Below are 16388 nucleotides of genomic sequence, written 5' to 3'. Positions count from 1 at the left end.
ACCCGACACTCCTATGAAACGGATAAATGAGAACTAATAGTTATTTTATCTATTTATTTTTTAAATCCCACAGTTAGAAGCTAAAAATACCCGTGCCAAGTAGATAGCACTATCCCATTTTAGAGAGGGGAAAAGAGATCAATGACGAGTGTAAATTAGTTTTCCTGTGTAATTTTAAATACTTGTTTCTGTTTTGTTTTTAAGTGTTTCAATCCAGCGTGACCCAGATAAGGGAAAAGGGTGCAAACTGGATAAAATGTGGTCATGTTGATTGGCTTAAATTGCAAATAAATTTGTATTTAAAAGCCAACTACTGTTACAATCTTTGTCAGTACTCTTCATCCAGAGTTTTAAGTTCGGATCCTGGTGAAAATACATTTCCACAATTTCACAGTGTGCAAAAATAAGTATGTGGTGAATGAACTAATGAAATAGGGTGTCGTTAATATAGAAAGACATTTAATCACTCACCCTGTGTCAGGCACTGTTTCAAGCACTTCACTTGTATTCAATCCTGAGAACAGTCCTCTAAAATAGAAATTATCTGTACTTCGCAGATGAGGAAACAGGCTCAGACAAGTTGACTGCCTAAGTTCACAGCAGGTGAGGAAGCTGGTATTTCAGTCTAGGCAGTCTTGACTGTAACTAGATGAGAAAGGGATAAGTAGCCAGATAGTTGTCAGCTGGTAAGCTTGTCTGGCATCGGTAGACGGACAGTGGTATTCCCCTGCTTGACACGAGCAATTTCACAGAACACCAACTTCAGTCCAGTTCATCTGTAGCCATGTTGGAATGAACCAAAACAAGACAACTCTGTAGTCACATCTAGGCACAAACAAAATCAAGAACGCTGTTCAAACCACGATTAGTTATTCAGTCACATTTGGAAAATGACTATTCTATTTATTAATCATTGGATCAGGTACTTGTGACATTATTAAGAGGTAAATGTAATCAGTAAATCTGTTTTAAAAAAACCCATTCACAGATTTAAATTAAAAACATTTTTGGCTGGTTGGATTAGTGAAGGGAAAAATGCTTTCTCAAAACAAAATATATTGAAATTATTTAAAATAATTCCTATCAAAAGCATAAACTTACGCACTAGGAATATTTATCTTAAGTCACTAAATGTGACTTATGAATGAAACACTCAGGCCATGTCACAAGCTTTTATTCACAATCTGTATGTCAGGCCCTACGGTAAGCGTTTTGAGTACAAAAATAATAAGCTATGGGTATTTGCCCTTAGGAAACTCACAGACTAATAAGGGAGAGAAATAGACAAACACTCTTAAAATGAATAAACGTGTTCTTAACATAGAGCCACGGAAGCAATAGAGAGGATAGCCTAGCCCAGAGGAATCAGAATGTTTCACAGTTGTGGTACTATTTGATTGAAATTCTGAAAGATGAAGAGTTTTTCTGGAGGAGGGAAAGAAATTTCTGCAGATAGATGCAGAAGCACTATATTGTTTGGGACTTTTGAAGGGCTAATTCTGCTAAGTGGTGCACCCTTTTGCCCTTTTCCATCTTCCTCCTTCCTATTAAGGTGCTTGTAATAGAGACTTAATGGCTCAAGACTGGTGCTCAAGCTGCTGTCTGAACTATTTTACTTCTTTTCCCCACCCAAAAGACATGGCAAATAAAGATATAAGTCCAAACAGTGTGCTGCTTATACAAACAAAATTTAAAATAGCCCTGTAATCTAGGCCCCTTTAATGAAGAAAATTTTAAGCCATCTGAATCCAGGTATTATGATCTATTTTATAATTTTAACAGGGTCTCTTTTGCAAAGGTATAAAGGATATTTTCTTTTCTAGAACGATTCATTTTAGGTTAAAAATCACAGTGGGCTCAGACAAAGATGGAAAACTCTTTTGCCAATTCAAGACTAAATACGGAAATGAATATGGAGTTTTCTTGATGTTGATCTGGCTAACATACATTAAACATATGTACATTTAACATTCTAAGAAATGCCTATTAGTTTTTTGCTTCCACCATTCCATTGAAACTATTCTTATCAAGATCATCAATCACCTTGAGGTTTGCTAAGTCCAACGGTCAGTTTCCACTCTTTATCTTACCTGCAGCATTCAATACACTTGGCCTCTCCCTCCTTCTAGAAATATAGTTGGTAATTAGCCTTTAAATAGTTTCTCTTGCCCCACTATTGTGTATATTCTTGTAGTAGTGGTCAGAGGGGTCTTTAAATGGAACAGGTCACTCCTCCAGCTCCCTTTCTCACTCAGATTTGAAGCGAAAGCCCTTCAGGGATATAGAAGACCCCACGTTACCTCTCTGGGCTCCTCTCCCATTACGTTCCCCTTTACTCACTCTGCCCAGGAAAAATGGCCTGTTAGCTGCCTGTTAGCTGTCAGCATGTCAAGCTTCAGGACCTTCACACTTTATTTCCTCTGACCCAAACACATGTCTTGCTCCCTCACTTTCTTCGTTTCTCTGCTCAAGTGACATCTTATTAGGAAGTCTTCCCCTGATCTCCCAGCCTACCTCCCACCCCACACTCCTTTCTCCTGCTTTATTTTTCTCCATAGCCCCTAGAAGCCTCTGGCATAATATGTATTCAATAGTTTAACTGTTTATTGCCTGCCTTTCTGCATCAGAATATGAGTTTAATAAGGACCTTGCTTTGTTCACTGCTCTATCCTCACACTTGGAGCAATGCATGGCACATAGTAGGTAATCAGTTAATATGTGCTGAAGGAGTGCATAGATAATTTCTAGTCTTCCAATTGTTCAATTGTGTGCTTTATTAAAGTAAGAACTTAAAATATCTTAGATATCCACACACAAAATTTGCCTTAAAATCAGTGAGTGACTAACACGTGAATTCTAAATATTGTGTCTCTCATTAGAAACCAGTGATAGTGACTATGTTCAGAAAAGCCAGGCATGTGTCAGCCTTTTTCTAATTAAAAAAATTTTTAGATTTGCCACTGGAGGGAGCTCATGCTTTTCTTTTTAACAAGAAAATTACACCATTTGACAAAATGACTGTATCCAAACTTAACAGGGAACCAGTATCGGAAGAAATTTTAGTTCTTTTCATATTTTCATTAGTTCTTTCCATTTTTTAAATTCTCCCCCCCCCCATATCTTTCCAACTTTATTATGGATTAACCCAAAATTCCATCTATCCCTTCCTCCTTGGGGACAGTGAGGACTGTTGTGTTGGACTTTCGACAAATCTATCAACCCCAGGCTCAACAGGGACTAGGTTCTACCACCTTTCTTAGATTTTTTCCCTCTTAAACCATCATAGCCAAGTTTCTGAAGTCAAAATATTCCTCAAGAACCAGCTAATAGTTTTTCTCTCCTATGTGGTTACACTAAAACCTCAAAGCATGGTAACATTTCAGTTCTCTTTGGAAGAATGACTTTGTGAATAGAGAGGAGATAACCAGCTCCTTTGTAGATAGACCACGGCATGTCGTATCACTATTATCTCATAATGGGTAACAGAAGCAAAGGCTTGCTCTTTTCCTTTTGCCAGATTTCTTGGGTATGCCAGCTGAACCTGATTCTGTTCATTGCCTTCTTCTGTAAAATCTACTGTTCCTGCTGGATTAATTTAGACTACGATAAGGCTATTAATGTGATTGAGTTAAGGTGTTCCTAATTTTCACTGTTATAGAAACCCGTCAAGAAAATTTCCATCCTGGGCTCCAAGATTTCCTAATACTGCTACATCATTTTTCCATTTCATGGGAAATAGAATAGACTGTGGATAGTATTTTTAAAAATTTTAAACAAGGTATACAAGCATTTTGGAATCTCTTTTCAGAAGAAGTTACAATAAGGGGAGAGAAAATGTAATGTGTATATATTCCCTGTTTGTTTCTTTGCTTGTAAATCATGCTTGCTTGCTTTTTAAAATTTTTCTATGAATTATTAGAAAGAAAATTCTTCCTCTGTTAACTCCTATGATATGAAAGTTGAGATGGGTTGTCTTCCAGGATCCACAACCTCAAGGATCCTGTTTATTTCAAGAAATAAGCATTGAGAACACCTGTCTCCCCTCCCCTGGAATGTTCTGGTTATATCCTCAATTATAAAAGGTATCACATCACCTCTTGGGTCTGTCCCCAACCTGAGGGACCCACAGGGGTAACTGGACAATTGGCAAATCCCACTTTCAGGGAGAAGGATGGAGCAATGTGAGAACTACTTGGACATCACCTGGCATTGTACTCGGTAGGGAATAAAGAAAGAATGAAAGCTTTCTGGAGTCTTCTAATTTCCATCTCATGTTATCAAAATAATCTAAGACCAGAGAAGTGAGCTTCTCACATTGTGTCAGTCTTAAACCAGTTCCCCATGGCAGTTTATCTTAAAATATAAATATATTCAAAGGAGTACAGGGAGCATCATTGTAAAAGGTGGCCGATGTAAGCCATCAGGTATCCATTAAGCAAAAACTACGGTGCACTGGACAGAACACTGAAAAGAGGTAATGTTTGGGGAGAGCCCTTAGAGAACCTCAGAAATCAGTCTCTCATGCTTCAGTTTGCAGGTGAGGAAACTGCTACTCAAAGAGGCCATGAGACTTGTCAAGACTACACAACCAATGAGTGGTGGAACCAGAAAGATCTTCCAGTCTCTTGATTTCGAGGCTTTTGGTTGTCCTTCATCTGCAAGTTTTCCCCTAGTGTTAAAAGTCTGTGTCTGGGGATGTAGTAGATAATAACAAAGATAATAGCAGCTAATACTTATTGATTGGAATGAAAAGTATATTATATGTGACCTGTGTCATTTGGGTTCTCTGGGAATCAGGCAGTGAGACAGATTCAGATGTACAAGAGGTTTATTGGTGGTAACCTTTATACAAATAAAGAGAGGAGCAGAATTGGGCAGAGACTGCCTCAGACTGGGACGCAGATCTGTCAGGGTTTTCATTAACTCACTGGGACACTCCCGATGAAAGACTACACATTGGGGGGGGGGGTCCCACACTGGGTGGAAATGACTAAGTCTGAGAATTCCTTCTATACTCAGTCATTGACTAGAGGCTGCCCAGTAATGAATTAGAATCTGAGGTGAGTCCAAGGGGCTGCAGCTGGAGGCGGTCAGCTAACCAATCACCCTCCTTGCAGCTGAACAACAAGTTTTTTGTTGAAGGCTGATGGCTTCTATGGCTACTGTATAACCCAGGTGGCCCCAAAGTTTTCTATTTTTCTGGAGTTACCTTCAGTATCCAAATAAAGTGACAAGGCCCTATTCCACCAGTTATGAGAAATCTAAAATCTTTCCCAATATTTTCCGAGTCCCAGGCAGGCTTGCATTTAAAACTGAATGTCACACAGTAGTGTTTTAAAGCTGGTCATCCCCCCATAGGAAGTCTCTCACTGGTTTTCTGTACCTTTACTCCAACCTGCTGTCATTTTTACAGTCCCCTCCAGTCTTCTGCCTCTCTTTTTGCTGTTCCAGGATTCCCAACACCCTCCCTAGCTACTAAAGGTAATTTCTGTTTCCTTATTATTTGGGGAAAATTTAGCTTGCTTTTGCTTTAACTTCCAATCCATAAGAACTCCCAGCCAGTCTGGACCTAATCAAAGGCTCCAAACAAGAGAAATGTTGCTTGAGGCATGTCCTGCTGCTTTTAATGTTGTAGAAGTGATTGCTGGCATTTCTCTTGTTATGTTACAGCACTGTTTCCCCCTCTCTGTTCTATGGGTTTACTTTGACATTTTTCCTCTCACACTTACAGATTTTCATGTTAGTTCCTCCTTCTGGAGGAAGTTCAGATTGGGTACTCAGATGGTTAAGGAAAGCTGATGGCAGGTGGACGGGCCTTCTTGGTCCTACACTCTACACAGAAGGCAGAGGCCAAGGCCTCATTCCCTGGAGTTGGAGATACCAGCAACTTTTTCCTTTTTTTTTTTTTATTAAGCAAAACAAATTCTTTATGAAAACAATAGACTTGAAACAGTAAAGTGAAATATTATATTTAAAGAATGAGATTTTTAAAACTGTATAGCAAACTTTAAAAGGAACCAAATAGTTATATATAACTTGACATCTTTCCAGCTAATCTTTTACCAGTTTTCCCCAGTTCACAGTCTCATTCTCAGACTTAGATTTGATTGCTCATTTGTGATTTGCTTACTTCCTTAAAATGTAGGGTCAGAAATCCTCCGGGGAACTTTAACTTGGTATCAAAATGCCTCAGTGATCTTTTGGCCCGGTGACTACCTAGGAGCTAATTAACTCCTTATCTGTAAGGAAGGTTGTTTGTTTTCTGTTTTCACCTAATTTCATCCTTTCTATACTGGCCAGAAAACAAAGGGACAGTATTCTAAAGCATCTGTGATTGCAATTTCTCTCCTTATCTTCCTTTTTAATTAGAAAACAACTTTCTGTTTTCTCAGGAGGGATAAAGAAACCTCAGATAGCTTTCTCCTAATTAACTGATTGAGAAATCACTGGCATTTCAATTTAAAAGTTTACAGATTAAATATTTTTTACTGATTACCAATTGCTGTAATGTATAAACTTTGTTCTGCAGATACTGACTGCTTTCTGGTATAGCAAAATAATTAAAATTTTAAATCAGAGAACAACTCCTAATAGTTAAAGTCACTTTATGACAGGGCAGTCACGGGGGAGGACTTCAGTATGACCGGGAGCATGCTGGGATGGAGTTACGGAAAAGCGAGACTTGAATCACGTGTAGGTGGGAGTCAGATAGATGAGGGGAGTGGGGGGAGCAGGTGAATAACAGAGCATGAGCCAAGCTGAAGGCAGAAGTCAGCATGGTAAATTTAGATGACCGTGATAAGAGTAGTTCAAATTGACTTGTAAAAGGCACGGAAGAAAATTTAAGATAAAGTATGTGTCTGTCAATGAAAGACATATTAAGTGCTTCCTAAGTGCCAAGCACTGCTCAAGGTACTATAAAAGCAGTGGTGAAGAGGACAGAGTTTTCTGCAGTCAAGAAATTTAAATTAATGTTTGTGGTAGGGTGGGGGACAGGAAATAACTATGTAAATGTTTTTAAAAGATAATTTCAGATTATGATAAAATTTGATGGATTTATCTGATTATGATTAAAGAGAATAAAACAGGCTGTGTCTACCAGATTTTTTAAATTGTGTGCCTTCTAGGTAAGATCACAACAGGCATCCCCTGTATGAATGTTTTATTCTTTTGTTAGTTTATGTTTGCACTATTAGCATTACTTCCCTCATGAATTTCTTAGTAGGAATCCTTTAAAGCCACTTGCCCATTTTGTGAAGATGGGCTTAGTTAGCAGTCTACCTTACAATCCTTACAATCCTCACAATCCTGGTTCTGGTTTAGAGTTAGCCGTAGAGGACTGTGCCCTAATAAGGGGCAGCCCATTGTTGCAAAGCGCAGAAAGTGACTGAGTGAATGAGGGCACGAGTCAGTCCCTCCAGCTGCGGAGGTCTCGCTTCTTCCCCAGGAAGTCAGTATGTGACACAGGGTCACCCTACAAATGCACTGAGTGAAGCTGCCAGTACCAATCGCTGGTTTCCGATTTATAGTACATCTTCATTTCTTTATTTTTCAGACAAAAATGTTATAAATATTCTCATTTCATCCACTCCATAAGGTGCACACATTCCACTTTGAAAAGCGCTAGAACATAGAAGGTCTGGGGAGGGGATGGTTATTTTACTAAGAGTCATAAGGGAAGGAAACCAGGAAATGACATTTAAGCTGAAACTTTAATGAGGCGAGACAGCCATGCAAAGAAGAGTGTTTCGGACCCAGGTGTATCAGTTAGGGAAGCTGAGTTACTCTATTACAAGAATAAAGGATTTACTGTAGGAATCAGATCTTACACAGATGAGGGAAGATCTGGGGAGATGAAAGTCGGGGAGGATAGTCAGAGGGCTGGAGAAAGATTCACTGATCAAACCTTGAGAAGCACTGGTACAATTGTACACATAAGAGCTTGTGAGAAAAAATCCAAGACACCAAGACTGTCCAGCTGACAAACTGGGACTGCCAGGGGCCTTGGGGAAGCTGTTGCTTCTGTGTAACTACTGCCTCTCTGGGTCTACTTCCAAGCTTCTGGTGGAGAACCTGGGACCTTTGTTGGTCACGAGGCCCACAGCTGTGAAGACATGGTGAACTCGGAGGCGAGCAAGGGCAAGTTGCCATCCAATGGATCCACTGTCTGTCATTACATATAATCAGGAGTAATGGCCAGTCCTTTACTTCTATTTCCAAATCTCACATCTGTGCCTCTTTGACTAACTCCAACCTAAAATCACACAGGCAAGGGGATTCTGGGAAACAGCTCCCAGCTTCATCAAGCTGATGTAGTACAACCCAGCACAGCAGGCAACAGTGGATATGAAGGCCCTGAGAAGGAAATTAAGTCAGTGTGCTTGAGGGTTAGAAAGAAGGTGAGGCCGAGGCTCTGTAAGTGATGGGGAGGGTGGAGGGTGTGTGGTCAGGGAAGCAGACGAAGCCTAACTCATGAAGGGCTTGGTAGGCCTTGCTATGTTTGACTTAATTCTAAATTACAGGATTTTAAGCAAGGTGGTGGTATTCTGTGAGTTATGCTTTGAAAGGATCATCCTGGCTGTCATGAATGGTAAGGATGCAAGAGAAAAGTTGAGAAAAAGAAGCAGCACAGAAAAGAGGAAGCTATTGAAGTAGTCTAGGAAAGAGATAATGATGGCCTGGACTATGGGTATAAAAATACAGATACAGAGAACTGGTCAGGTGGGCTTTTGGTCTCATTTCTCCAACCTGTATTTTCAGTCCTAGGAACATCTCTCTGTTTACGAGGTGTGAAACTCCATCTGCCGTGAAGAAAGTGCAGCAGAGGTAAATGGTCAGAGGAGGTTGGGACTGACACTTAGTACTCCCTATGCACCAAAGTCTGCTTTGGGCCTGTTCTTCATGACAATCCTGGATGAGGAACCTGATGCACAGGGAGGTTACAAGTATTCTTGAACCAAGGCCACACAGCTAATGAGTGGTCGGCTTCTGGTCTTAACCTAGATCTCTCCGAACCCAGAATCTTAGCTCTTTACACAGCATCCTGCTATATTTCAGGCTAAGGCCCTTGTGGGCGTTGTCCATCCACCATCAGCTGCTGCCACCTGCCCCAACATCACACCTGTCTGGCCTCTCAAGCGTACCTCGAGTGTATAAGGCTGATAGTCTCTGTCTGCTCCCAACCTTCTGAGAGACTGTACACTGTATAACACCTCCAGCCCAAGTTTTCCTGGACTCTTAAATAACATATCCTACTTTTGGGTCTCCATAACTACTTGAGGCTTTTAAACATTTATAATTTTTGGTCTCCTGGGTATATATCTTATTGGAATAGCATTACTCTTGAGGATTAGGAAATAAATTGCATTTCATGTAACTCTGATAAGTCAATGTTGTTATAAGGCATTGTTATCAATGAAGTTTTTTCCTTTCTTCAAAGAGCCTTTTGAAGGGCTTTCAATTACACCTTATATGAGATGAAAACGAATGAATAAGGACACATGAGAATTACTGTTAAATGTGCAATAGTTGAGTGCATATTCAAGACATTAAAAAATCAAGACTTGTTTTCTGATATGGTCCTTTTATTGATAGCATTGTCTTTCAACAAAGGAAATATTTCAAAGTACAGGATATATATGCCAATATTGCTTTGAACATGATTATTTGCTTAGAGAGTATACATGCATATATAAATGGTAAATGATTGTCATGTATATATATGTCATAGCTACTTGGTCAAAACACGTGGTCTTTGGGTATACACTGTCCACTTTGCCTGTGAGATGCAAGGTAAGTAGATCACAGACTCCCAAATTATGAAACATTTAGATTTTTCAGGGGAGTTACACGGAAGAAGCTAAAGAGTTTCATGACTAGATAAGACACTGGGATCACCACTGGGCAGCACTGAAAATCTCTGCAATGTAAGGAGTGACAAAGTTTGAGAAATAGGCATAAATTTAAATTCTGGCCAAAGACATCCTCTCTTACACAGTTCATGGAACATCATCTTTAAGAGGGTTTCCAATCCCTGCAGAGGCTAACTGGGTACCAACCACGCTTCCACTAACAGGATCTACTGCTCCCTCTAGTTCTTGGTAACTTAATACCTGCTTTCTTCATGAGAGCTGGTGTGGTAATCAATAATCACAGTACTTTACAAACTTTGAAACAAGCTAAACAGACAATGAAATTCGTATTTACCTAAAATGAGTTTTCAGAAGGGATTTGGTGGCTTTCTTGTCAGATCATAGAAGACTGAGGCTTGTCAGGAATGGTATTAAAGGAATATTTGTATTGGGGGTGCTGAACACTAGGTGATCTCTAAAGCCCCTTCTCATTGTCAGATTCTATGATTCTAGGTATGTTGTATATTTAATGAAAACAGTTCAGAATATCCACAAGTGATTTAAACATTTCCTTCTTATCTGTTGGAGAGGCCAAGTTAACATCCTGTCATAATGAGACAAGGATGTTGCATCACCCTCAGTCCCTGAAGTTTTAATGGCCTGAAGATAATGACTATAAAAGATGTTACCAGGGAGTATATGGAGTAGCTAATAAATAGCCAGATCCTGCTCTGAGGAGATGATCTGATTGCCCTCCTACCTGCAGAAACTGCAATTAAGAAATTATTCAAAACCTAGTTTCACAGTACATTAGGCACGGGTGGTAGATTCAGGGAAATACACTGTGGCCCCTGCCCTCAAGGAACTGAAAATTTTGTTGGAGGGAGAAACATACAAAAAATAATTAGAAAACAATTAAGTGCTCACCTGTATGGTACTGAACACAAGTGAAATAGCAGTTTTAAGGTAATCCATGTATTCAGAAGGCTTTAAGAGGCAGGATTAAATTGAGCCTTGAAGACTGGATCAAGTGAGGATGAGTGAAGAGAAGGAGGCATTTCTGGGGAGTGCTGGGGAAAGAGTGAGAAAGCAGTAGACTCAGGTGAATGAGAGCATGACCTGTGTTGTAGAGGGGGCAGGCACTGAGTTGTGGTAGGATGAGTGAGGAACTGGTTTGGCTGAAGCAAAGTGGAATGATAAGGAATAAAGGGGTCAGCCTGGGCAGGCAAGATGAAGTCATACGGCCTCAAAATCAGACAGAAGGTTCTGAAAGCCAAGTGCTATTCACTAGAAACAACCAGCACGAATCTCTCAGATATGCTGTTTGTGAGGCCCACAGGCTGATTCAAATACAGATGCTGATGGCTATGGCAGCGTGGTGAGGTCCAGCTCCATTCCAAGCTGCTTGGCATACCAACATGTTGCCAGGCTGTGGCTTGCTGACATGTGCCTCAGAATACTCTCTGGAGGCTGCAGTGTGTGGCCTGGGAAGCCTACGGCTAATCTCCAAGGCAGCTGTTGTGTGTGGGATGTCGCTGTGTGAATCCAGATGTGGGCGTTACTAAGACTGTGGTCTTAAGCATGATGCAATTCATTTGGTCCGAGGTGGAAGAACAAGGACAAACTATAGCTTCTAACAATTCTTAACATGTAGATTTTTAAAAGCAACTTTCTAGCTTTAATTACAATTTCATAATAATGCTTTACATTTTCTAGTCAAATCAACGAGCTTGTGTATTAAGGTGCAATCCTCTTTTGGAATTATTTCAGCATAATTAAAAAAGCATCTTTTTAACACAAAACACTTGCTGGTAAAGTAGTCGCTCAGGTAGTCTTCTTTTGTTGACGACGTTGAGCTTTTTTAACTTTCATAAATTTCTTGTTTTTTTGATATTTTTTCCCTTTCTTTTGCTTTTTCTTTTGGCTGACCTGGAGAAGAGGAGGGGAAAGTGTAGTGTTTCTCTATTTTACCATTTTTCCTTCCTTATATTATACCTGGACTCTCCAGAGCAGACTGTGGTCTTTCTTTATCCTCAAAACCAGTTTAAAGTTACTTCACTCTCTAAGGGGATCCTTTTGATGCTCTCTACTTCACTTGCTCTGATGAGGAGGAAATAGCCCTCTGACTGGTCTTCTCTTATCCATTCTCTGGGCTCCAACCTTGCTTACAACCAACCTCTCGCAACTACAGCCTTCTGAGGTTGGTACTATTATTACCCACTCTTTACAGACGAGGAGGCAGGCTTGCGGAGGGTGACTTGCCCAGAGTTGCACAGCTAGAGTGCGGCAGAGCTGTTAGCCCATCAGACTCCAGAAGCCAAGCACCCAACTACATATACTGTGGCCCTCTTCAAACTTACCTCCTTAGCAGATCATATAGGATTCTTCCCCCTTTGTCCTGGTCTGCTTTTCTACCTCAGTCCCTTCTGACTCTCTCCACATAAACTCGAGCCATGTACTTGAGGCTCCCTGAGCACAGCAAGCTCTCACATGATTCTAATCTTCTTTTTCATGCTGCCCTCACCCTCCTAATGAACTAATTATCCTTCAAAACCCAAATCAAATGTCACCTGATATGAAAAGTCTTCCTTAACACTTTCTCTCTGTCCCCATCTCTGGCAAAAAGTCAATTACTCCCCCTTCTATTATCTTCAAGATTCCTGTACATTGCTTTATTTTATTTATTTATTTATTTATTTTATATTTCTCACATTGTACTATAATTGTTAGCATATTTGCTACAGCAGGAAGAGGCTTTATTTTATTACCTTTCCATTCTCAGTGTCTACCATTCAATTCAATACACCATTTACTGTATCGGGTAAGAAAGACAAGCTCCCTGCCCTTGTGGAACATATCTTCCAGGGACAGAGACAGACGTGTGACACTGTAAGCCGGAATACAATTGTACCTCAAGGTGATGACATCATTTTAGGAACAAAATAGGAGGACAATCACATGAATGAAAAATGTATCCCTAAAGGAATTATATAATTCTTTGTGTTCCAAAGTTACTTTCTAAAGGAGAGAAAATTTTGTTCCTCTTTTTCACCAACCTGTTTCTCCCACACTTTGATCAGTTCTTTCACATCTGCTGAATCTGGGTTTAGACATGTTTGATCTCCATTCTTCATTGTAGCACTGCCAAGGAAATAGCGACAAGATTTTTTTTTTTTTTTTTACTTTTAATAATTTAAATGCTTCATCGTACTCACAGAATTCAATTCCCCATTTAAAATGTGTTTGTGTCATCACTATAAGCATCTGAGACTTCCAGGTTTTTCCCCTGCCTTTCCATTTCCTAAGTGATTTAGGGGACTTAGATACATTTGTAGGATAGCACATAACCCTAAATTTTAAAAATCCAGCAGGTATATGCAATGAGAGAAACTTATATCTAAAGATAATATAGGTTCTGTTGTGCTGGAAATAGCTATTTACGTTTAAGGGAAAACACAAAATAAAACAGTTGTCAATATATCTACTTTTTTTTCCCAGAAACAATGAAAACCAGCATGAAATTTCCTAAATTTTCTAATGAAACTACTTAAAACATAATAAAATGTTTTCCTAAGACAAGATTAACAGACTGGTTGAAGTTTTTAAATTACTTATATCAGACTCTCCAGGAATAATTTAAAGACTTTTTTCTTTAGTTTTTCTGTTTAATCTAAGAGTAGCCATTCTATACACCACCCTTGATTTAGATCTCAAAAGGTTTTAAAATATGCATATTCTTTAACCTAGCAATTTGAATCTCTAGAAAGGTATTACTAATAGGAAAGAATTAAAGACAATATTGCCACAATAATAGTTTGATTTCAATAGCAAAAAAAAATGTAAATAACCTACATTTAGGCATTGGTCATATAGATTATGGTACATCCATATGATAGAATACAATTTGGCCATTAAAAATGACATTAGAAGAAATGCTATTATTGCAGAGGATTTATTGCCATGAGGAAACATTCATGATATGATGTTAATGAAAAAGAAGATTAAAAAACAGTATGTAGTGTATGATTTTATTTTTGTGTGCATATATATATGTGTGTGTCTATATTTGTATACACAAAGCAAATGAAGGTTTAGAAAACTGTATACCATGGGATTAACAGTATTTATCACTGGATAGCAGGATTACAAATGATTTTTATTTTCTTCTTTTGGGTTAGCTGCATTAAACATTTCTACAGTGAACATCTAATACTTTCATAATATATCATCCTTGGTTCCTAATTTCTACCAGAAATTCTTTGTTTTTTAGAAGAAAAGAAAGAAGTAGACCAGATTTATGAAGGGGCAAATCATCTGCATTTTAAGTGTCTGACTGGGCAAGCATTCCAAGGGTAAAATTCACACTAAATTTAACGCTGGAGATTGCGTGTTGGATGAGTTTTTACTTACATGATTTCAGTTTTCTCACAAGAAGGACTTGGGGCAAACTGTTTAAGGTCCTTTAAGTATTTTGAATGGATCACCCCTTGGCTGGTGTTGATGCAGGAACAGCGTCTACTCCTCATTACTAGGGCTCCTAAAGGAAAAAGTAAGAGTAGAAAACATTGGTTTACACCAATGTCTCAATTTAGGTGATCCATCAAAATGAAACATTTGTCTTAGTCATGATTATACTATCATTTACTGACTTCTGTTAATCATCACCACAAAATTTTGATGTAGGTGTTATCTCCATTTTATAGATAATGAAGCTAAGGTTCAGAGAAGTTAAATAAAGAACAAAGCCTTTCAACCTTTAGGGGACAGGTGCAGGATCTCAGTTCAGGTCTCTTTTGAGTCCAAAGGCACTACTCTTCACTACCATATCTTACAAACTTAGGAAAAGACATCTTCATAATAGTCGATAAATGCCTAACACAGGTCAGACACAGATAGCTAATTCATCTGTGTCATGCAGACCATAGTTTCTCAAGCAACTTCCCAAATCATTTTTTCTTTCTGACAGTGAAATGGACTTAGTGTTGGTTTCGACAGGAAGCGCCACTTGTAAAAGCTAATTACCACCACCATCCTGATCTTCCCCACTGCCTTGTTTTTCAGTAGTGCTTTTAACTTTTGAAAACTCTTTAAAATACACTATATTCATTCCTTAATTCTTTTATTTATTCAACATGTATTTACTCAGAGCTTACTACATGCCACACATTGTATAGTAGGTAGAAAAAGCATAACTATAAAATCTACATTTTACAGCTGAGGAAATGGAAGTCTAGAAAAGTTCACTAATTTGCCCAAAATAACAAAGGCAGTTAGGAAGCAGATTAGGGACAAGCTCTCTGATTATTGGATGCTTAATTGGTTAACCACAGATATACTTATCAAGAAACACTATCAGTGTGACAAAAATAACTTAGGAGACAAAGTCTTCCAACTCATTATCAGCCAGTTCAGCAAACATTTATTGAAGCCTTACTACATGCTAGGAATTCACACACCTCGACTTGTGTTTGATTTGGTAGGTCCAAAATATGAACTGGGTAATCAACCACAGGTGATTTACATACTTCCTGATGCATGCAAAGCAACCACCTTTATTGGGCAAATCAAGAGGCTTTTACAGGAACTCACATCTCTAACTTTACTAACCTAAAATAACTCAGAATCCCTTACCTTGAACTCCAATCAGAGTCAGGAAGATGATACTCAAAAGGAGAGGAACACCACTTTTCTTCATAGTGGTAGAATGGAATCACTCCTGTATTGGATTTCAAGCCTGAGAAATCCTTTGGAGAACATGCTCTTAGAAATCATATTTATTTAGGAAATCTGTTTTCCTCCTAAACTCTGATTGGCTGATATTCTTAGCTGATCCAGCTAAACTAACCACAAACTTAATTGTGCTGGGGGAAACCCCTACTCTCAGATCCAAGGGAATTTCTGCATGCATTATCTCTTTCCATTTCACATAAATGGGTAATTTAAAATAAGGGATGTGAAATCACTATCACTGGCAGCCGTTAGCACACTCACAGCTGCTCACCTGGATGAAGAATAAGTTATACAATGACAAGAGTTGGAGATGTATATTGTATGTCATTGTCATTGTATACATTGTATACATTGTGTACATTTTATACATCTCCAACTCTTGTTGGAGATGTGGTTTCCAGATGGGAGATACCAAAGTTCAGATAAATAATACACTCTTTAATTTGTTTTTACTATACTTGGATTATCCTATATATACTATATAGCTACATTTATTTATTTTTTCTTATATTGTCTACACAACAATCTTAAACAATCAAAATACATTAAAAGGGACTTAACTCAGGGACTAGATCATTTTCTACTGTGGTAAACTCATTTTGTTTTTTATGTCATTGCTACTACAGCTTATTTTTCATATGATTAGATTAGTTAGAATAAGAGAAATTATTAGTTGAAATTAGTTGAAAATAGACAATTAGTGCTACATCAAACTTAAAAACTTCTATGTATCAAAGACAACAATCAACAGAGTGAAAAAGCAACCTAAGGAATGGGAGAAAAATAACTGCAAATCACAGATCTGAA

General features: G+C 38.6%; 1 protein-coding gene across 1 annotated transcript; it reads right to left on the bottom strand.

Annotated features, from left to right (window-relative positions):
* Nucleotides 1-9573: 9573 nt before the first annotated feature.
* On the bottom strand, nt 9574-15610 carry CXCL9 (C-X-C motif chemokine ligand 9). The gene is made up of 4 exons (XM_006176317.3): nt 15483-15610; nt 14262-14388; nt 12908-12992; nt 9574-11780 (listed from the first exon to the last, which is right to left on the bottom strand). Exons 1-4 carry the CDS (start codon nt 15544-15546, stop codon nt 11676-11678), a joined length of 381 nt encoding a protein of 126 aa, XP_006176379.1. The 5' UTR covers nt 15547-15610; the 3' UTR covers nt 9574-11675.
* Between the last annotated feature and the right edge of the window lie 778 nt (nt 15611-16388).

This window comes from Camelus ferus, chromosome 2 (assembly GCF_009834535.1).
Source record: "Camelus ferus isolate YT-003-E chromosome 2, BCGSAC_Cfer_1.0, whole genome shotgun sequence".
Taxonomy (NCBI): Eukaryota; Metazoa; Chordata; class Mammalia; order Artiodactyla; family Camelidae; genus Camelus; species Camelus ferus.
This window is presented reverse-complemented; position numbering and strand designations above follow the sequence as displayed.

What these genes read in the sequence shown, in the direction of transcription:
- CXCL9 (XM_006176317.3), bottom strand. Translation starts at nt 15,546, where the DNA reads ATGAAGAAAAGTGGTGTTCCTCTCCTTTTGAGTATCATCTTCCTGACT. An exon ending in TGTGAGAAAACTGAAATCAT is followed by an intron (nt 12,993 to 14,261) that starts GTAAGTAAAAAC and finishes TTTCCTTGGCAG; the next exon opens with TGCTACAATGAAGAATGGAG. An exon ending in TCAAAGTGTGGGAGAAACAG is followed by an intron (nt 11,781 to 12,907) that starts GTTGGTGAAAAA and finishes CCTCTTCTCCAG; the next exon opens with GTCAGCCAAAAGAAAAAGCA.